The following is a 23,501-nucleotide window of genomic DNA, read 5'->3' as shown; positions in this document are numbered from 1 at the left end:
GAATAATGATCTTTCTTCTATAATACAGTGAGCTTCAAGATGCAGTAGTATTGAAAATAATGTTTATTGAGAGCAATCAGCCTCACATTCCAGCCTAAGGGGAGAGCCAACTCCTTGTTAGCATCCCACCCCAGAGCCCATCTCAGCTCTCTGGAGTATTAGAGCTTTAGATGCTTTACTCAATGGAGCCCTTCTTTTATCTGGTTTGTTGACAAGCTGCCCACATCCATCACATATGCCAGAATATGCCTACAGAACTCTGACTTCCTCAGAAAACACACTTGGACAGCCCAGCAGCAATCATAGGCCCAGTGGAAAGGCAGCCTGCCCTGGTTTCTCAGTACCTCTGGGATGGAGGGAAGTGTGTGCTGGATTTATCTTGAGTTGAAAGAAGAAACTTTTGAGCTTGGGATGATTTGCATTTATCCTGAGGACTGTTGTATCTACTGGTCTAGTATTTATATTCTAGGGAATTCTGTCAAAGCATCATCAGCTTAACAAACTATAAATTAAATCAAGTTGAATTTTCAGCAACAATATTCTAAAACTCGATCGTGAGAAACAGAGGGAGTGCCCACTTTAAGAACTAAAGATCTAACTGCTATGCCTAGGGTCATTGTCCTAGTGGATGACACCTGTTGGGAGGGCTGGTTGCTTGTTATGGCAGTGAGTATGTCACTGTGAACACCCTGGACTCACAAATTACAGGTGGAGCCCTGACTCTGCCTGTGAGTTACTATCTGTTATTACACATGCAAGGAAGCAGCAGGTGCTGGATGGACCAGTGTTGTGCATGAGCTATAGGAGGAAACAGGCAACAGGAGCAGAGCTGGTACCTGAACCCAGGCCCTTCCACGTGGGATGCAGGTGATGCAAGTGGCACTTGAAACATCGTGACTCACACTCAGCACCCGGCACCCACAATGCAATGTAATTACTGTTGTGACATTATTGGGAAGCAAAATATCTGTGTGATAGTTTGGTTTCTCACAACTGGATTAATTCACAAGGAAGGAGTAACTTCCAACATCAAAGACTTGACTGTGGTTCCACTTATTTTTTTTTAATGAAAACAAGTCTTTATTAAGTAACTTTTAATATCAGAAAAATAAAACTCTTATAATTCTCTTTACAGCAAATATATAATATCAGTGCTTTGGCCATCTTAAGTTAAAGGCTCTTTATCATAAAATATATGGTTTGAAACTTTACTCAAGTTGAATTTATAATCTCTATGACTTCCCTACATATACATAACAAAAGAGTGTAGTAAAATTAGCCAATACTAAACTATATTGATAATTTATCATTCTTAGTTTGTGGTTTTAGAAACAGTACACGCACCTAATATATGTAGGTTCCTTGGCTTATTAGTTTCAGTGTACAATGTAACAAAATACTAAATCCTTGCTTGGTGAACATTCGTTCATATCTACAAGATGGCAGCTAGAGATTAGGTTTCAATACTGACAATTAACTATCCTACAAGCAATTAGCATTACATCATAATATGCCATCAAGGCAACTTTTTTTTTATACTGAAAAAATCAAAATAAAAACTGTTATTTGTAAACTTTTATACGAAATGTAACTCTTCAAGTGGAAATAAAAAATAAAAGTTGTCTATTTACTATTGAATACACATAGGATTTCAATTTTTTTGTTATACTGAGAAAAAAAAAAAGCTCTTTTGTGTTGGGAAAAATAATGCTTCAAAAAATCTGACTTTCCAATAAAAATTACGTCATGTTTTTAAAAGATGATAGCATTTCACAAAGCTTACTCCTAAATTCGTAGAAGGAAATGAGTGTGTGAGGCAAAACCAGTGCGAAGTCCCAGAATTTGTCGTGTAAAACACGTAACATCATCATCAGTTAACCCGTTACTCATCATGAACCTCATGGTCCTCAGCCACAGCATACAATGACTGCCATAAAGGCCATTCATTTCCTGAGAGTGACTATAAGATTACTGTCAAAATCAAAGCAGAAAGATACTTTAGATCATATATAATTCTAAAAAGACATTTTCTGTGGGTTTAGGAATGGACAAAAGTAGAACAGTTTCACTAACAATTCTCCCTGGTATGGTCGCAGGTGCTAACTCACTGCAAGAACCAGTGAAGAGCACCAGGAAGTCTCTGCACAGCCACATCCACAGGCAGCAATTCTAAAGCCAGTGGATAGGAACTGAGCCTGACGTGTGGCTTCCTGTAGCAAGTTGTTGATCCAACTGTGAGGCAGTTTGTTCTACAATCACTGCCATTGGCATGGCAGTCATAGGCCGCAGAACAATAGAGGCCTGTGAAACATACCAGCAGTAGCTGCAATGATTTGTTTGGAAAATCGGCTTCCTGCAGGTAGTCCTGTCTTCCACCAGCCTTTAAGGCTACTTCAACTTCCCCACTCACAAGGATTTGTTTCTGTGACTTATCTAGTTTCTGAGAAATAGGTAAGCTCCCGAAGTGTAAGGATACTTCTTTGTTTCTCTGTCTACAAAGCTTACCAGAGTCTGCCTAATGATTGATGGCTACTGACTGCTGAAGGTAATCTCGGGAAATAAACCAGAAAATCTGTAAAGAAGCCATTGATTTGGAATAAAATATCAGAGTTCTTTTACTAAAAAAAAAAAAAAAGGCCCAGCACAGTAGCCTAGTGGCTAAAATCTTCACCTTGTATGCACCAGGATACCATATGGTCACCAGTTCATTTCCCAGCTGCTCCAATTCCCTTCCAGTTCCCTGCCTGTGGCCTGGGAAAGAAGTCGAGGACAGTCTAAGGCCTTGGGACTCTGAAGCACAGGGGAGACCCAGAGGAAGCTCCTGGCTCCTGGCTTTGGATTGACTCAGCTCCAGCCATTGTGGCCACTTGGGGAGTGAACAAGCAGATGGAAGATCTTTCTCTCTGTCTGACTTTCCAATAAAATGAATAGATCTTAAAAATAGTAAAATGTGTGTAGGAATAACATGGATATTCTTGTTACTTAGCTGTTCTTTTTAGAGTTGTTTACACTTCTGTAGAACTGTGATATTTCTTTTGGCCACTTGTTGAATATTATTGTTGTGGCATTAAGTCTGTGGTTGCAGTGTGGATGAAACTGCTTTTTGCAAATATCAAGGATAAATCAGAAATGAAGCAAAATAGGGGTTTGAGAATCAGGGGGAAAAATGTCTTGTTAACTTAGAATTGCACCTATGAAATACATAAAATATGTTCTTTTTATAGTAATACAAGTTTTTTTAAAGCTCATGAAAAATATGAATAATTCATATTAGAAATATATATGTGGACTAGAAGCTTTTGCATAAAATATGCATATTTTTCCATGTGATTTTTCTGTAGTATCCTTAGTTGTGCTCATTTTTCTTGTTATAGACGAGATTTTTCACAATTGACCAAGGATAAGAAATATTGACAGGCCTAATTTGCCTAACTTCCTAACTATAAAACATTTCTGGGCCTTGTTTCCTCTTTTGTCTCATGAAAATAGGTTAATGAGCTATCCTGGAAGATCTTCCTTCTCCACACGGCTGTGACTTGTCCAGTGAGATTCAGAGTTCCTATTGCCCTATGTGCTTCTGGAAGTTGTGGAGACTGCCCCCGGATATCTGCTTGCTTGGCCTGTGTGGGAATTTATAGGCACGTGGCACACTGTGTCCCCAGGGGAACACCCTGACCATGGTCTTGGTACATGGAGACTTCAACCTGAACTGATCTCTGGCCATTCAGGCAAGAGTGATGGGCTGCACCCCAGTTTACCTTCTCTGTCCTTGGACAAGCTGTGCTGGAACTTCCTTGATAAGCAACTCTGAGAAGTCAAAAGCAACTCATGGCCTACCTGCCTGTGACCTGAGTCAAACCTCCAAGCCTATGTGTTGTACATGACCTGTGACCTGAGTCAGACCTCCCAGCATGTGTGTTGTACGTAACCTGTGACTCTCAGCCTACCTGTCTGTGACCCGAAGTATACCTTCCAGCTTTGTGTGCAGAACGTGAACTGTGAGTTGGTTGAATGGTCCATAGAGATAGACATGCCTTCTAGCAAATTCCAGTATCATTGTTGAGTGGGAGGTCTACTGGGAAACACCCTTCTGCCTTCCCCTTTCCTAATCTATATAAGTTTATGCTTGCTTTACAGTAAACGGACATGCTTGATCAGACTGTCTCTGATGGCTCTTGTGACCACAGAATGCTGTCACTTCACCCTTCGGTGGTCTCAGGGTGCCTGATGGCAGGAAATTCCCGGAGAAGCAGTGATTTAACAGTCCACACTACAGCACTTCTGGTATAGGAGGTTAGCTTGAGATATATCCCCAAGTAACTCTTATGCACAATTTGTTCCGGGAAGACATATGAAGCATACATGAGTTCAGACATTAGAGAAGAAGCTCTGTACACAGGCTGCAGCTGATCTTTGTTCTTGAGATCTCTTGGTTCTGCATACTTAGGATTTGCATATGGCTGGCTCTGGATTTGTGAGAAGACAGGGGAAAAGCTAATCTGAGTATCAATGCTGCTGACTATTATGTTTTTCCTCGAGCAACATTTGTCCATGTCATGTGATTCAGCGGGCTCAGGTGACATCTCTGTACAATACAGAGCGCAATGGGAAGCCCAAGAGCGCAGGAATCCAGAACTAGTTGAAATTCCAAGTTGGAAGACACTCAGTGATTGGGTGACTTTGGAGAAGATAGTCATCAATGAATTTAATTACTAATGATTGAGTCAATCCCTGCTCTGCACTGAATCCCAAGTATTTAAGTAGGTGGTTTCCTTAGCCCAATGGAACCTAGTAAATGATGCACATAATTCCCAATGAAATAGTGAAGAATCAGTTCACCTTGAAATGCCTATTTTAGGTGGATAAGTAACCCATCTATACAATGTGATGAAAGAAAATGTTAAAGCACAAAAAGAAGAGATAAACAACTGTCACCTTATTTAAATTGGAAATCAATCTGTTCTTGTTTGAGAAAACTACATTGAAGCTGTCACTGATAGAGGGTGGATCAGGACTCAGTGCAGTAGCCTAGTGGCTAAAACCCTAGCCTTGCATGCGCTGGAATCAATATAGGCACTGGTTGGAGTCTTGGCTGCTCCACTTCCCATCTGGCTCCCTGTTTGTGGCCTGGGAAAGCAGCTGACGATGGCCCAAGGCCTTGGGAAACTGCACCCACATGGGAGACCTGGAAGAAGATCCTGATTCCAGCCTCCAGCCATTGTGGCCACTTAGGGAGTAAACCAGTGGATGGAAGATCTTTCTCTCTGTCTCTCTTTCTCTCTATAAATCTGACTTTCCAATAAAAATAAATAAATCTTAAAAGAAAAAAAGAACATTGGAAGGCAAATTGTGAAGTTGACCTAGAAGTTATAGAAGATATTCCTGAAGACAAAAATAAATGCACATATTGGCATGGTGTTGGGAAATGATCTTGATGGGCCTTACTGAATTCCTTGAGCATGGTGAAGGATAAGGGATTCTCTGTCAAAGCCTCTCAAGTTCAGTGTGGCACCTGGAGGTATTTATTGAAACAAAAGAAGAGCACAGGGACAACACACCAAGTGCAGGTGGAGGGGAGAAATTGACTTAGAGATTTCTTTGGATTGTATTCAATTTGAGCTACTTGTAGCATATACAATCTGAGATAGCACTCTGGCAATTTTATATATATATATATATGTAATTATATATATAATACATATAAAATACGTATATATTTTATAATACATATAAAATATATATATACACTTCTTTAGAGCACATAAGAAACATTTGCTATGAGACAAAAAAATAATTAAATTTGGCCTGGTGTGGTAGCCTAGCAGCTAAAGTCCTCTACTTGCACATGCTTGGATCCCATATGGGTGCCAGTTCTAATCCTGGCAGCTCCACTTCCCATCCAATTCCCTTGTGGCCTGGGAAAGCAGTGGAGGACAGCCCAAAGCCTTGGGATCCTGAACCCATGTGGGACACCTGGAAGAGCTCCTGGGTCCTGGCTTTGGATTGGCTCAGCTTCAGCCACTGAGGCCACATCTGTTCAATCACCAGATGTCAGATCTCCCTCTCTGTCCCTCCTCCTCTGTATATCTAACTTTCCAATAAAAAGAAAATAAATCTCTAAAACAATTTAAATTTGCTGAAAGCCAATTTTACAAATTTCAATTCCTCTTCCAATACATAGGAATAATATCCCCTAGCTGTATCTGTGCGGTTAACCCTGTGCTGTACAAGATTGCATACATGAAATGACAGGAAATGAAGAGATGCTAATGATGATGGCAGCATTCCCCATGGCAACAGCTAATATAAGTAAGAAATATGAAGAGCACCATGTCTCTTCCCAAGAAAGCATCCCACCAATTATAATTTATCATGGGCCTGGCAAAGTGACTCGATGGGTAAACCTTCAACTTGCATGTGCTGGATCCCATATGGGCACTGGTTCATATCCTGGCTGCTCACTTCCCATCCAGCTCCCTGTTTGTGGCCTGGCAAGCATTTGGGGATTGGCAAAACCCTTGGGAACCTGCACCCACAGACGAGATGCTAAGAAGCTCTTGGCTCCTAGTTTCAGATCAAGTTATTTAGAGCTGTTGCAGTAGCTTGGGGGAGTGAATCAGTGGACAGAAGATCTTCCTCTCTGTCTCCTCCTATCTGTATATCTGACTTTCCAGTAAAATAAATAAATCTGAAAAAGAAGATTAAAAAATATTGTCCTAAGTGTCCTAATTATAAGAAGAGAAAAGCAGGATGATTCTGCTTAAAATCCATTTTTTGGTATCCCCAGGTGAGTTATGTCACCTTATGATATTTTATACTGGCTTCTCTATTCCACTTATGCATATTTTTGTCCCAAACCTGTGACGTAGCATGATCCATCTCTTTTGTTTACTTGATTCACTAGGAGGACATATTAAAAAAAGAAAGACGAAGAAATTAAACACGAAAGCCAAAATGGAAGAGGCAGTCTTCCGTGATCACTACGAGCAAGCAACGTAGCCAACAACCTGGGTGTCAAGAGTCACGCTTGTAAAATATGTAACAGTCAAAATGGTCTTGATGTGTAGCAGAAAATTGGTTGAATTACTTCCAAAATTGCTTATTTATTTTTCTGGTTTGCATAGCAAATGTAGCCTTCATGTGAGAAGTCTTTGTATAGAATGCAATGGAAGGGCCCCGGCGGCGTGGCCTAGCGGCTAAAGTCCTCTCCTTGAACACCCCGGGATCCCATATGGGCGCCGGTTCTAATCCCGGCAGCTCCACTTCCCATCCAGCTCCCTGCTTGTGGCCTGGGAAAGCAGTCGAGGACGGCCCAATGCATTGGGACACTGCATCCACGTGGGAGACCCGGAAGAGGTTCCAGGTTCCTGGCTTCGGATCAGCGCGCATCGACCCGTTGTGGCTCACTTGGGGAGTGAATCATCAGATGGAAGATCTTCCTCGCTGCCTCTCCTCCTCTGTGTATATCTGGCTGTAATAAAATGAATAAATCTTAAAAAAAAAAAAAGAAAAAAGAATGCAATGGAAGATGCCATGTGTCCCCTTATTGGCCATAGGGGAGCACCTAGTGGGGGCAGGAAGCTGAGGATTCTGGGCCCATGACAAATGTGAGCACCGTAGCATGCCCAGATCTGAGTCCCAGAGGGCCCTCACCTGGTTGGGAATTTGGACACTGTTTTCCCCCCAGATATGCCGGTGCAGTTGCCCTTTCATCTGAAGACACACACATGCCTGTCATATAGCACAGATCCTTAGATACTCCACTCAATATTTTATGAGTAATAATTTAAATTGACATGATTGCTGTTCTGTAATTACCACTGTCATTTACAATTTTGGAAAAGCAGTTACAGGAGTTACGAGTATTTGCTGGAAATCTTATCTCTGTCGAAGCAAGCCATCTGATCGAGGTAGGCGCTCTGAGCTCTCAAAAGAAATTTCTTAGTCTGAACTTTAGGATTTCTAGTACATAGCAATCACCCTAGGGCCACAGAGCAACAGAAACTTTCATGGAGCAGAACAGGTCATTCTGACATTTCTAAGAGTCGTGAAGGTTCTTGGGGACAAAATGGATTTTGAAACATAACACTTAGGGAAAGTGGATCCATCTTGCTACTTACTGAGATTATAAAATAGTCGGCTTATTTGTGAGTTAATCAGCTTCTGAGGCTACAACCAACCACCATTTGGGGTGACAGATACACTCAATATGTAATAAAAGAGTGTGACACATTTAGACACCCATATATGAAGAATATTCTGAAATACAACATCATAAAACTAGTGCACATAATTGGAATGGGGAGGACCAAATGGCTGTGGTTGCAAAAGAAATCTGAAGACACAGGATTGTCAAATCATCTCTGCAGAAAGAAAGAGAATGAAGAATACCAAACACAGCAAAACAACCTGCAAGCAGGGCAAACTACACTGCCGACAGGTGATTGACAGGTGATAAAACTCCGGAGTTCTCCATCTCTTTCCGATTTCTCCAGCACAGAAAATTCTTTCCATATGAAGGGAGTGTACTGCATTGGCAGGACACTGACACCCAAGGCAAGTTAGGAAGGTGTCAGGGAGATCTTTTATCATGGTCTGGCTACTGCAGGAGATATTAAAGACTCTACTATAATCCAGTGGCATTCCTCATGCCTGCTTAGATGAGCTCTATTTGTTGAGCTGTTGAAACAAAGTACAGACAACATGGAACATGTTGAGCAAAGAGAAAGAAGTTATCTTCATCTCACACATTCTGGCCCTGCTGGCTTTCTGGGCACAAAACAAACACATCACCTGCCTGACTCCTGCTGACCTGTGTCCCAGTCCTCTGCTGCCTGCCACCTGAGTGACCATCCCCACTGTGAGATTCAGGCAAGGAAGATGATGCTGTCTGACATTTGCTGGCTTTACTTCCCCTCACTCCTTCTTTTACCCCCTTTATAAAGCCAGATGTTATTGGCATACTGTCACTGCTTTGAGGTCTCTCGGATCTACCATCATGGAACCAATTCTCAGAGCTCTTCCACTGCCTAGTCTTCCATGATGGAACCATCATACCCTGGCAGGCACAGTTTGAGAGGAGTCAGGTATCAGCCAAATCAGTGCATGTTAAATGATGAAGGAAATGCAATCACAAAAGAGAGCTTGAAAGAACAGGTGCAGTACTGACCGAAGCTTGTATCTCTAGAGCACTGCTTGGTGCTTGGTGTATCTGAAGTGTGTAATACTCATTGGCAACTGAATGAATGATAAATGTACGAACAAATCAATATGACATTTTTTCCAAAATGGCAAATTGTCTAACTTAAGAAATGATACACATATAAGTTTTCTACTAATCTTTAGCAATATTTAGCAAACAGAATTAGCAGGCCAGGACCAGCTATTTTCTTTAAAATCTGTGACTGCAGGAATTAAGCATATTGTAATATCACCTTGATTTATGTTTTTTTGAATATTATTGGAATATCTCTTGGAAAATCTCTTAGAAAATGAAGTTAGAAACTAAGTGTACTTTGATGCAAGACATTTTTAAATCCATGCATAATATTTTCATAACATACATTTCCTGGGAATCTCTGAAAAATCTCTTCTGGGGCCAGAATACTTTTCTTGTTGTTACTATGTTTGTTAGCACATAGAATGAAATTTTACATTTACAGAAACCACACAGTAAAAATAAAATTGTAAGACAATTCTGGCAAGGAGGATTGGGTCTAAAGGACACAAAGACAATGGATTTTAGATCCAGAGAGTATCCTCCCCGGCTCCCAAAGAATAGAACCCTAAAGCACCAAGGAAGGGGCTCAGCATTGCAGGGTCCTAGCATGGGGCTCCTGACAGGAGGAGAGTATGTGACCAAGTAACAAGTGTTTTGCTGCAGCATGAAAGCTTCATGTTTTATTTTAAAAAGAAGCAGTATTGCACTGGCCTGTCCATGTATTGTCAAAGGAGGAGGTCTAGGAGATTCTGGATGCCCAGTTCTAAGAACAGGGGATCTGTGCCTACTCAGGTGCCCTGTGCCTCCAGACCCAGGGAAGCAAGCAGCAAGCATCCCTTTTCTGGTTTAGTGCTTTGCTAATATCTATGTTTTTAAAAACGCTTTTTTTGGAATGTGCTTTTGCTGATAAACACAGGCATTTTATCAGTGAATTTCTGTGCATAACCTTGTTTTTAACAGCTACTCTATGCTCATAATGTACTTGGAGAACTTCATAACATTCATTTTATTTTTAGGATGGTAGTCTCTTTTCCCAGAAATTATAATCTAGTGTCTGTGGGATGAAAGTAGAGAATTGTTACATGTTCAGGGAATTCCTCGTTCTACTGCAGGTGATCTCTCTGAGGAAACTGATGGACCACGTATTCCACAATTCTGCAACCACACCCAGGAACCCAAGGAACTGGTTTAGGTGATAATGCCAGTGATCAAGTGTGATCATCGACTAGTAGTCCTTGGGTTGTAGCACAGGAATAGCACACATTCACTGCTGAAGGCAGAAATTATTACATAATTATAACATTGTATAAGGCAGAAGTTATTATATAACATGAGAATTCAGTGCAGGAGCGTGAATCACAAGGATGGAAGACTCCTTGCCGAATGTTGGTCTGATTCTGCTGGAATTCCAGTGCTGCCCCTGTTGTCAACTATCCTGTGTAGACATTAGCGCTCCACTTTGACATTCAGCAGAAAGAAACCACAGATAAATGATTGGAAGGCATGATTCCAAGATGGAATACTTTGCAAGTACAGTTTGAAATGTTCTTTCTAGAAGACGAGCTGTCGTCTGTTCTCTCAGGAAATTTCATGTTATCTCATCCCACATCTGAAAAAGAACTAAACTCAAGGTCCTCTTTTCTTCCAAAGGACGCAGTGTTCCAATGGCAAAAGCTCGTAACTTAGATTCTTACTGAGTCTTCATCACGCTTTCACATTCAAGACCTTCAGATTTAAACAGACTTTTTAAAGTCTGTTTCTGAATTAACACATATATGATATTTAAAATCTTGAAATAAAATCTAGAAATGTATATTTAAAACTTAGAAATAAGATAGGCATCACTTTCAACAGGGGTAAACTGACATTCTGCGTTTAGTGCCACACACACTGGGCAGTGTAATTGCTATGCAGGGTACTCACTGTAGGAGCAGCCATAGACCTCGACCCTCATGCCAATCTTCCCACTTGGGTTCCACCGCAACGGCACAAAGCGAACGAAGCGGGCTCTCACGGAGTGTGGGAGCTTGTGGTGTACCACACCGTCAGAGTTCACGTTCCCCGCAAAGGCCTGCAGAGAGAAAGAGGGCAGCTAAGCTCTGTGACACCAACGCACAACAATGGAGATCCTATCTACCACACCAAGCCTGGGAGAATTCTTCTGTTTGCCAAATGATCCCAAATAAAAACGTGTCTTGCGTGAACATTTGTTATTTTTTTCAGAAGTACTATACAATATTCTTAAGACATTCCTCATCTCACTCCCAAATTGTCTGTGTAAGACAATCCTAAGATGTCAAAAGACAAACCACTTCAAAGTTCATAAAATCTTATAACACCACAAAGTGCTAATGCGCCTAATATCCAGAACTGCTGTGAAATGGAAGAGAACTGACATCTCCTCTAACAAAGAGAAGCAATGGTTAACACAATTGAGGCCAGTTACTGGGCTGAGCGCTTTTATCATTACCAGATTTCACACATTAAAAAGGAAAACAACAAGGAAACAAAATCACTGAATTGTAGCTTGAGAAACAATGGAAGCCAGAAGTCTCTGAACCATTCCATTTGTTAATGATTGGTCTGAGGTTCAGTTCCAAGGTTGGCCTGTTTCAAAGCCTGTGGTGTTTCTACAGTCTTGCACTGTTCTATTGTCCCACGGTTCATTGGTACAAGAGGCGGACAACAAAACCCAGGCAGGAACACATTTACACATTCTCTTGAGAGACTTAAGCAAAGCAAAGCAAGCACAGAAGAATCCGCTCCAAAGACATTTTACCTTCTAGCTTTCACTTTGATGAATGACTACTCGGGGACATTTTTCTTGCCGATGAAATCTTAAGGGTCACACATCATCCTTCCTTTCTGTTAGATTGGAGTAACACATTTAGACCTTAAGATTTACCATTAAGATTGGAATACTTGCCAGCAATAAAAAAGAACAAAGTACTGATATTTACAACAACAGATCATGCTGAGCAAAGATGTTGTCTATAAAAGTTACACACTGTATTATCTCACATCTTGAAAGCCAAGAGTTATTAAACTCTGATGACCAAAACCAGTTCACTATCAGTTTTGGCAGTGTCAGGTAGTCCATATTGTTTTCATTTTTTTGATGAGAAACCTTGGTTTTAGAGAAGTTAAGTGAGATCCCAAAATGTAAATCAAGTCACAAGTCACAAGTCACAAGTCACATGTCTAGAGCCCATGTGAAGAGAAGCAGGGCGAGAGGGAGATTGATGGCCACTGAGTGTCAATTCTAGCATCCCTGTTGATTTGTTTTGCCATATTCAGCAATGCACTTGGACTAGAATTCCTTTGATATTGGATATTAAATCTTGGTTTAAAATCTTTCCCAGTGCACAGATGCAGGCTAGGTTTTTTTTTTTTTTTTTTTACAAGTGTGTGGAAAGGGATTACCATGGCACCCAAACCAAACTGGCAAAGCAGTTTCAAAATCAGTGAATTTGCAGTTTTCATGTTGCTCACTTCATCATTGGAGCCTTACTGAATGGCTGAGCGAAAGAGCAATGAAAACAGCATGAATAAATCTTGTGAATCCCACTTTATTCATTAAAAAAATTACCAAATAACACGCTTGGGGAACTCTTGAACCTTAAATCTGCTCTGTTCACAAGTAACATTGTACTTAGTTTGATTTTTCTAATATGTCACACATTTGCAGAGTCAGTGTTTGGGAAATCACGTTCCAACTTGGCAATCTGTATGAAAATATGTTTGCGGGCCTGGCATGGTAGCCTAGCGGCTAAAGTGCTAACCTTGCACCCGCCAGGATCCCATGTAGGCTTTGGATCTAATCCCACCAGCCCCACTTCCCATCCAGTCAAAGACGGCCCAAAGCCATGGTATCCCACAACTCCCAAGCAGTTGTGGGATACCCAGAAAAGTTTCTGGGCTTTTGACTTTGGATTGGCTCAGCTCTGTCTGTTGTAGCTGCTTGAGGAATGAATCATTGGATGGAAGATCTTCCTCTCTGTTTCTGCTTCTCTCTGTATATCTGACTTTCCAATAAAAATAATTTTTTAAATTTTTTTAATTTTTAAAAAAAGAAGCAAATATCTTTGCTTTACAGTGTACTCTGAAGTAGCAGCCTTTTACTACTTGCTAATCATGCTTAAAATTTCTAAATGATGTTCAAAGTGCTCTTTCCTAAAAGGAGAGGCTAGCAGCCCAGAGCTAATTACAAATGCATGGCTTTTTAATTGACAAGACATGTAGGAAATAGTAATTAACATGCCAACCACAGAGTTACAGCTAAGATTGATAAACACGTGCAGTCTTAACTGTTCTAGACAGATGTTCTGGGGTAAAAGAAGAAATGGTGTCTAGACAGGCACCTACAGAAGCAAAACAAGAGAGAGGCAGGAGTTAGGTACTGGCCACTCAGGGAAACTGAGAGATGTTCTGAAAAGATGGGAGTTTAGGACACAAAATTAGCATGAACCCCCTGAGTTCTTTTTACTACTCTCTCTTTTTTGTGCTACTGTGTCCATTATGTCCCTCTGAATCACCATAGGTCACATGTGCTTCAGAGTATGGGAACAGTTGTTCAATTACATTAAGAGACCACTAAGAAAATTGAAGAACCTAGATGTTTTCTGCTTTTGTGATTTCTGCCTTATTTGCTTGGCTGGGGGCTGTGTGAACCCCAGGCCTGATAGTCCATGTGACACTTGGCAGGACACCTGGCAGGTCACATAGGCAGAGCACTCCTCAGGAAGGAAGTACATAACAGGTAATCTATAGACAACAGACTCGAATCAGCATTAGACAACTGTTGTGGCCACTTGGGGAGTAAACCACAGAATGGAAGATCTGTCTCTGTGTCTCTCCTTCTGTCTGTAAATCTGCCTTTCCAATAAAAATAAGTAAATCTTTAAAAAACATTAACACTTCAGAGCATTAGAAAAGCTCTTGCTGAGGTTATTCTAAGCAGAACTTGGAGAAGTCTCAAATTACCAAGCACTCACGCTATTGACAACTTGGAAAGAAATCTCTGATTCAAGTTCCTCAAAATCTTAACTAAACCAGTAAGATCCTAATGTGTATACTAGCTGTTGTCTTTTAGAAGACAATTATTAATTATGAGCTGATTATTGATAAAATATATTACCAAACAATAAAGGAAAAATAGGCAACCACTCAAACATAAATAGGCTTTTGAATCTCATTGCCTAGCATGCAAATCTAGATCACTAATTATTCTTGAGGGCCTTATCAATATGTCAGAATAAATATCTGCTAAGATGAGAGCAAGTGCCTAGACTGTTGTTGCTGAGTTTTTCTGGAGTTCTGGATATGTATATATCTATATACTGTGAAAGGTTTGTACGTTCATCTTTGCACTGACAGTTCCAACACCAACATGCATGGCAGTTCTGCCATTTGGTACAAGCCAGGAAAAAAAAATTGACATTCCCTCTTAGCTAATCAGACTTTTTCCCCAGCAACATAGAAAAAAGAAGCAAGTCCCTCTGAAAAGTGAATAGAAACATCCTCCAACTCCATCTCCAAGGAAACAGAGAAAAGGATTCCAGAGTGGACTGGAAGCCTTGCACATGTGATCCAGGACCTGGAGAGGAAGGGAGGTATTGCAGTATTGCGGTATTGAGGCATAGCTTCCAGCTTCTGTGCTAACTTATCCGCCCAGGACCTGAGCTATAGCCCCAACTGTGCATGCAGAATGTGACCTGTGACTTGGCTGTATGGTCTAGAGAGACAGAAATGACTTCTAGTCAGTTATAATGTCATTGTGTGTATGGGGGGGGAGGATTGGCACCGCCCTTCTGCTGTCTCCTTTTCCTAGTCTATATAAGCTTGTACTCACTTTACAATAAACAGACATGCTCCATCAGACTGCTCCCCGTGGTGGTTCTTGCTGCTGAAGAACACTGCTGCCTCACCTCCTTGGTGGTCTTGGGTCCTGCCAACAGGAAATCCCCCAAGACCTTCCTATATATTACCAACCAACAAATTAAACACATAAGCTCCTGATTTTTATTGATGGACAAATTCATATATTAAATTAATATGCAATATATGCAGGGTGGGAAAACCTTCTTTTCCTGCCAAGATTATTTATAATACCATGCTATTTTTAAAAAGTTTGTTTATTTTTATTGCAAAGTCAGATATACAGAGAGGAAGATCTTCCCTTGGATGTTTCACTCCCCAAGTGACTGCAACTGCTGGTGCTATGCCTATCTGAAGCCAGGAGCCAGGAACTCCCTCCAGGTCTCCCACATGGGTGCAGGGTCCCAAGGTTTTGGGCCGTCCTTGACTGCTTTCCTAGGCCACAAGCAGGGAGCTGGATGAGAAGTGGAGCTGCCGGGATTAGAACCGGTGTTCATCTGGGATCCCAGCGCATTCAAGATGAGAGGACTTTTGCCACTAGGCCATCACACCGGACCCTATAATGCTATTCTTAATCATTGTTTACACTCCTGGAGTACAGTAATTTGTGGAAGAAAATGATTATGTTGTTGAAAATAAGAAAAAAAAAAGAAAAGAACTTAGGCAGAGGATTGAAGGAGTTGAAGGATGGGAAAAAGGGAGGCAGAGAATTATAATTATTTTTTTAGAACTTAATTCATAATTATTTTCTTAGAACTTATGGGATACATAAAGTCTGTTCTCAATATATTAATATTTTAATTTTAAACTTAAATATGACTCAGCTATAGATTTATTGAATTTGTAATCCATCTGTAGATATCTTGGCAGGGTCAGATAAAACTATTTCAAAGGACTTACACTTTGCTGGCTGAATGATCCCTTTCATGGAAGGAATCCCAACATTCATGGAAAATATGAATTCAGAGACAATTGATTTTGTTGCAAAATAGTTTAGATAACCATGCAGACCTTTTCCACAGCATGCATTTTGAAGGCTATCCCTATTTGTACATATTGATTTGTTCACCCTCATCTCCCCACCACCATGCTACAAGTTTTATGAGAGCACAGTCTTCTGGAACCACAAACAGCAGGGCACGGTTGACCTATAAAATGTCTACAGTAATTTGGGAATGATACATGGCCTGTGTTTCCCTATAACTCATTGTGACATTCTGAATTGGTGTGTGCATATGAAGCACCTTGAGGGAGAAGTTCCTGGTCACAGAATCTGATGAGGCTGAGAGTATTAAATAGAAATTTTCTTCATGAACAGTGATTCGAATGAAAACAATAGCATAATATTAGAGTTTAGAGTTGCTTTTAGCATCTAGTTTCTACTATACTCTAGGGCTCTTAATTCCCAGGCTATGGTGCTTCAAAGATGCAAATGCTACAATATTCAGGGATCTACAGACCCAGTGCTACAAGCCACCTGAAGCACAGGAAACCCAGTGAGTTAACTAGGGCTGAGGTGAGGTACAGCCAAGTGAAAGTGTTCTGGATCTACTTTCCATTTCAGCTTTGATAATTGCTCCAGTACTTGGGATACGCCACTCATGCGTGAGACTCAAAGTGAATTCAACTCATATGTGGCTTTTACAGGTATTTAGGGGAGCTGATCAGCATATGGAAGGCTTCTCTCAGCATCTTATCTCTCTCTCTCTCCATCTCTCTAGATTTAAAATACAATGAAAACAAATGATAAATACAAAGACGTTTTTCTAAAATTGAAGAGCATGTGATTGACATGGTGGAAGTCACTGCTTGGCGCACTCATATCCCATAATGGATTGCCTGGTTGGATTCCAAGCTACTCTGCTTCTGAGCCAGCTTCCTGCTAATGTGTCCTTTGGGAGGCAGTGATGGGGCCACAGTACTCACATCCCTGCTTCTCTCTGAGACCTAGATGATGCACCTGGCTCCTGGGTTTGTCTTGGCCCAGGCTTGGCTGCTACAGGCATTTGGAGAGGAAATTAGCAAATGTAAGATCCTTCTCCACCCATACTTCCACCACTCCCTGCCTGTCACTCTTTCAAACGCCAGGGAAATAAATAAATGCATACTTTTAAAATCCAGTGGACAGCATATGCTATCTATGTTTCTTCCTTGATAACGTTCTGCTGTCACGCAGAGGTACTAGTTAACTCCACAGTTTCTCCCACTGACTGTGTAGTCTGGCTCCTGCTGTTCTTTATATTTCATCAGTCAGATAACAGGCTTAGCCTTGTCCTGGTTTTGTGAGGACAAACTGATGCATAAGGGCCCCTAGGAGAGCTTCATGCTTAATTTCTCCATAGATCACTTCAGTCTCACATCCAGATATTGATGTCCACAGGAAAAGATAAGCCCAAATCACCTGCTGGTGTTTTCCAATGTTAATTGAACTTTATGGAGGAGATAGCTAATTCTCACAAGGGAGAGACAAGTGAACACAGACAACATGTATTTTCTTGGCTTTTCATTCATTTTGCTGAGATTGGGATCTCAAACTCATTCTCTGCAGAGAAGAGTTCAACTTAGTACTAACCTTTGACAAAAGCATGGAATTGACCAAATCCATCATGATGGTCTCTTCAATTTCAATTCTTAGCTGACTTTTTTTCCCCTCTTAAATTGATGGCAGCTAAAGTAACTCTCTTTCCTTGGAAAGATTGGCATTTACATTTTTAGGTGGCCAGCTGAAGCAATGTACGAGGGAAGATAAGAACATAGCAGAGAGCAATAGAGAAAACACACACACTGAAGAAATCTATGTCTGACGGTAGCATGCCTGTCAATTAAGGGCGCATCTGTGTATTTGCTCTAAGTCCCCTGGTGTGTCTGAGAAAGTGAACACATAAACAAATGCCTCGGCCTCTCATTCATGTCCTTCTGTCTCTACCATCAACATTATCATCTGCTTCCTGGATTATTACAACAGTCTCCAATCTTTCTGTCTCCCCTTGCCCATATGAAGGGAAAGATGTTCATCCTTAAGATGAAGTTCAAATTTCTTTGGATGACTTCGAAAGCACCAGGTACTGCTTCTCATGCTACGAGAGGTTCCATCCACCACTGAAGCCAACTGCTGTGTTCTTCATCAAACTTGTCATTTAAACGGGTGACACTGCCCTTGTTAACCCTCACTGTCCCTTCTGTCACAGACACTGTGTTAGTCAACTTTCTGAACTGGAGGCTGCACTTTGTAAGTAAGACACACTGATTCAGTTCACACTTTGAGATGCTGCAGGTTCAAAACACATGGATCTGGCTGCACTGAAGTCTCCATGTCTATGTTGTAACATGGCGGACAAGCTCTTACATCACAGGACAAGAAAGGATTCTAAAGTGAACTCTAAAGGTCAGGCTTGTTCTTTTGCACGATAATTTCAGAAGTGCCTACCAAATAGTCACATACAAGCTGTTAGTCTCTTCCAAGAGCAATGACTCCCATGATCTAAACATTCCCATCAGACCCTACCTCTGAAAAATTCTACTACATCTCCATTCCACTGCTAGGAATCAAGTTTTCTTTTCTTTTCTTTTCTTTTCTTTTCTTTTCTTTTCTTTTCTTTTCTTTTCTTTTCTTTTCTTTTCTTTCTTCTTTCTTCTTTCTTTCTTTCTTTCTTTCTTTCTTTCTTTCTTTCTTTTTCTTTTTTTTATATTAGTTTTTTTTGAAAGCTGTAGCTACAGAGTGAGAAAGAGTAACAAAGATGGGAATCTATTGAATCACCCCAAACATCATGAGTCAGGCACCTCACCCTGTTCTCCCATAAGGATTGCAGTGGCTTAGGTAAGTACATATTCTGCTACGTTTCCAGGTGCTTTTACAGGAAGCTGGATTGGCGATGAACATGCTGAAACTAGAACCTGTATTCCAATATGGAGTGCTGAAGTCATAAGTGGTAACTTAACCTATTACATTATGATGCTCACTCCAGGACTGTCTTTTAACATGTGGCTGCTTAAAGGAGATACTCAAACTACCAATAAGACAAATGAACTACTTATTGGCAAAATTGCTGAGTATATGCATTTACAATGGCGGTTTCCTCTTCTAAAAGACAAACAGCTTAAGGATTTGATGTCATCCTCACTCATTTTTCATCCCTAGTACCTGCACAAACTACCAGATACAGAATTTGGACACTACATGCTCTCATAAACTCAGTGGAACTGGGGTAAACCACACAACAAAAATGTGAAAAGACATCATTAAAGGTAATTGTTGGTTTCTAGTTTTTCATCCCAGAAAACTATAAACTTGGCATTTTTCAGTAGCTGTTATAATGAAGCTATTTTCTTTTATAAAAAGCACAAATGTGCAGGAAGATGATGATATTTCACCATGGCCTCTGTAAAGACTGGATTTTCCATTGTTCATTTTCCTCTGCATCCCAGATCCACTTGACAAATGTCAATGAATCAATATTGGTGTCAGTCCCTGACCTAGCTTAAGCACTTCCCACATAGCTCCATGCTTGTAGCATGGGAAAACATTAGAGGATGGCCCAAAGCCTTGGGACCCTGCACCCATGTGGGAAACCCAGTAAAAGCTCCTGGTTTCAGATCATCTCAGCTCTGGCCATTATTGCCACTTGGGAAGCAAACCAGCAGAGAGAATATCTTTCTCTCTGTGTTTCCTGCTCTCGGTAGACTGACTTTCCAACAAAAATAAAATACATCATTTCAAAAAGTGTTTTTATATTCTTAAGTGTGAAAAATGCACATTTGATCTGTAGAAATAAGATCCAAGAATTCAGCGTGCCCTTGGTTTTGTCAGAGTAGAGCCAGAGCAGAGTTGTGTTGGCCAGGGTGAAGCTGAGGACAATGGGATATGAGCTAAATTGCGTGATGCTATGTTAGAACCATTATGAGGCTGGGGTGCAAGGAGTAGGATTCTATTCCCATTGAATTCAGTCCTAACAGTCAATTGGAACAAGTCAGCCCCTATAGACTTGGACCATGGAGAGGGCCAGTGAGTGGGTGCCTGAATCAGAGCCTCAAGGCTGATACAGAGATTCCTAGTAGCACAGCACAGTTCAACAATCTCCCAGAGGTGACACATCTTTAAGCCGTTATAATCAATCTGAATGGTTTCTATCCTAGGATTCCTTTGTCCTGATTTGTAAGTCTTCCTGCCTGCAAACTATGTCAGGTCTCTGGGGAAGCTAACAGAAATGGCGATGTCTTTTCCTCAGAGGATATTGGCAGGTTGATTTTAACACAGGTAAAAGCATGAGAGTCCTGCCTGAAGGGACAAGCAGCAGCCGGGACGGACTCTGAAGAACATGCAAGCATTTCACAGGGGCTCCAGGTAATGCATATTGATCAGAGAAGTAACAGAAAAAAAAGTGCCTTGGCTAAAGGCCTCTGGGAACCAAGAAAAATGTGACACTTGGAGACACCACACATCCCATTACACAAAGAATAAGCATGGATTCCAAGCTATGGAAAACTGTGTGTGACAATTTTCTCCCATTCTTAGTTGTTGAGAAAGTTAACAAAAATGTTTCTGGGTTGAAAAGGAGGCAATAATAGTATTCAGACACTCTCAGACAGAATAGGCTGAGAAACTTGTAGTAGTTTACTGGGGGGTCAGTCCTCATCAAACTACAGTTGTGTGCGTATCCCCCAAATGAGGGCACTTGAAAAGGTTTGTGGAAAAGTGTCATTAAAAGGTAAGTGTACCAGCAGGAGCCTGACCCTGCAGTTCACACGTTCCTTGGCATGACTGTACTCTAACACTTCCTGACTCCAACCTCCTGCTAATACCCACCCTGGGAAGAAGCAAACCATGACTCAATTACTTATTCCTGCCACCCACATAGGATGCCTGAATGGGGCTCCCAGTTCTTTGCAAGTCTTTGGAGATTGAACCAGAAGACAGGAGATCTCAATGTGTATCTCTATGTCTGTTTTTTGAATAAATCACATAAATATAATTCAAAATTTTTTCAAGTCAAGTTTATTTCAGTGGTGAAACATATTTGAAACCAGGTATACTTTTTAATAATGTACATTTTCCATGACAATGTTTAGGAGCTTATGTGTAATTCAATTTCAATGTGTTTTTGTCTGTTTTGAAATTTTTAATTAAATATTCTTACTTATTTGAGAAAGAACATACCTGTCAGTTTGCTCCCTAAAAGGACACAGTGACAAGAGCTGGTCCAAACCAGGGATCGAACCCAAGACTCCCACATGGGTGCAAAGCACCCAGCAACTTAAGGCATCACCACTCCCTCCCAGGGTGTGTGTGTGAGCTTGAAGCTGGGACTGGATGTGCAGCCAGGACTTGAGCCCAGAGGGACAGACCTGCATTGTCAAGGCAAACTTACCAAATATCTTTTTGTCTTTGTTCTATCTCATCCTTTCTTTTTCTTATTCCATTCTTCCTTTTCTTTCTTTTAAGAAGGAATGACAAAATGCAAATCTCAAGTCACATCTATTCAAATGCATACTTAGAAACAATAGCTAATCATATTATCCTGAACAAGAGACAGGGATTCTGAATGAGATGATAGGGATGTATGAATAAATTGCAACATGGCTTTACTTCTCTATGATACAATCTCTGTCTAAAATTCCAATGAGGCTGTCAAAATGCATTAGAATTTTGAATCCATTAAGGAGATTTTGGCTCTGTGAACTTACTCAGTTACTTAGAAATTTCATTTAACTAACCTATCTCTAGAGATTTCTAAAGACAAGTGGTTTAAAGGATTAGCAATATTTTAACTGTTTTCCATTTTAATTGTAATGAAATCGTTTCTTTCCATTATTGCGGGTAATTGCTGAGTATATACCATTTTATCCTGTTTAGATGGCTTGGCCTTTTCCTTCTCTGCTTTTATAGCTCCTCATTCCTGCTAACATTTCTTCACAGTGAACAATCTTGGTTTATAGTAAATTATAATTGGTCATTTAAAATGCTTATATGAGAAATATCTTCATGCCTCAATTTAAATATCTTGGGGACAGGACAGATATGAGGGAAGTCACTTTCCACTGCCCTTCAGCCACATTCTCACTCAACACTCACCTTTATTTCTCTTGGTGACATTTGATATTCCCTCTCTGTGTGGTGCACCTGTCCTTCTTGTGCCTGGTGTTGTGTGTGTGGTGTGTGTGTGTGTGTGTGTGTGTGTGTAAAACACCACTGAGTGCTCTGAACTCCCAGGACTGATATCCACCCTGTTTTCTCCACAGCGGCTGAAGGAAAAGGCTCCAGGACAGTGAAGTAAAGCACTGAAGGGGACGCCTCGCCATGCACCTGCCCAGCACAAGTGCAGTGTCCTGAAAACAGGGGCAAAGGTAAACGAGTTCTGCTGTTTCAATTTCCTGGATTACCTCAGCAGAAAAGTAATGTGAGCAGGTCACGAACACCTTAACCAAGAATATTTATGTATTTCAAGCCGAGCAAATCATGTCTTTATATGTACATTTTCCATCATTTTCTTTCCTATTTGAGAAAAGTTTTAAGCTTACAAAGCAAAAATTGTGAGGCTCTATTCCAAAGCATATATGCTCATCCTCATTTCCAGTCATGGTATAATAGTAGTATATTATCACAGATAATAAACCACACCCAACCTCCTCCCCGCTTTTAAATCTGAACTATTTTTCTATTCCAATGACATAGAGAAACAAGTTAATAACTTAAGATGTTAAATATTTCTATTATCCATATATTTTACTCTTTAAGTCTTTTTCTTATTTAATGTTTTTGTTATGCAATAGATTTTTTTTCAAAATTACACACCAGAATGAATCACTTTGGTTAATTCTTCAGCCATATTCTTTGAAGCAGACTTCATTAGATTTATCTCTAAAGTAAAAATGTAGATTCACAGGGTAAAACCAGCACAGCCAATGCCACATCTCTAATAACTGGCAGAGCTGGGATTTGAATCCTCAATAATTTAATCTTATAATCTGTCTACACTACTAGACCATGAAGAAAAATATGGGGACCCATGTCTCTGAACTATTGTCCAGCACAAACACCTATTAATGATCCTGCATAAATGCATCTATAGCATTGTCTCAATCCCAGTCCTCTGCCTCCAGAGGAAGTAGCAATGCCTTCTTGGATCTCATGAAATAATATTGCTGAACTTCATTCTTCTATGTTCACATCATTTATGCACTCCATGAGAAATTACTATCAAAGCATTATCCACTGTGACACTCTTTTTTTTTTTCCTATAAGGGTCAGGTCAAATAGTTCCTTCTTGAATGTAATCCTATGAAAAGTAATTTATGTACAACCTGGGTAGCTTTGTCTTTTCTGTCGCAAGTTAAACTGTTGCCACGTTCATCACAGCTGCTAGAAAACAGCATTTCCTGAGGGTCTAGCTTGGCCAGTTGGGTGCCT

At 40.6% G+C, this 23,501-nt stretch overlaps 1 protein-coding gene across 1 annotated transcript in view; it reads right to left on the bottom strand.

The window, feature by feature from the left end:
* Positions 1-23,501, bottom strand: part of LOC131480344 (contactin-associated protein-like 5) — a 478,118-nt gene that overhangs the window by 284,755 nt on the left and 169,862 nt on the right. Inside the window, exon 4 of the mRNA XM_058664336.1 lies at positions 11,144-11,291. Coding sequence (XP_058520319.1) covers positions 11,144-11,291 — 148 coding nt within the window. The remainder of the gene's footprint in view (positions 1-11,143; positions 11,292-23,501) is intronic.

Source organism: Ochotona princeps, chromosome 5, assembly GCF_030435755.1.
Source record: "Ochotona princeps isolate mOchPri1 chromosome 5, mOchPri1.hap1, whole genome shotgun sequence".
In the NCBI taxonomy this organism is placed as follows: Eukaryota; Metazoa; Chordata; class Mammalia; order Lagomorpha; family Ochotonidae; genus Ochotona; species Ochotona princeps.
The sequence above is the reverse complement of the archived record's forward strand: the minus strand, read 5'-3'. Positions and strand labels throughout refer to the sequence as shown.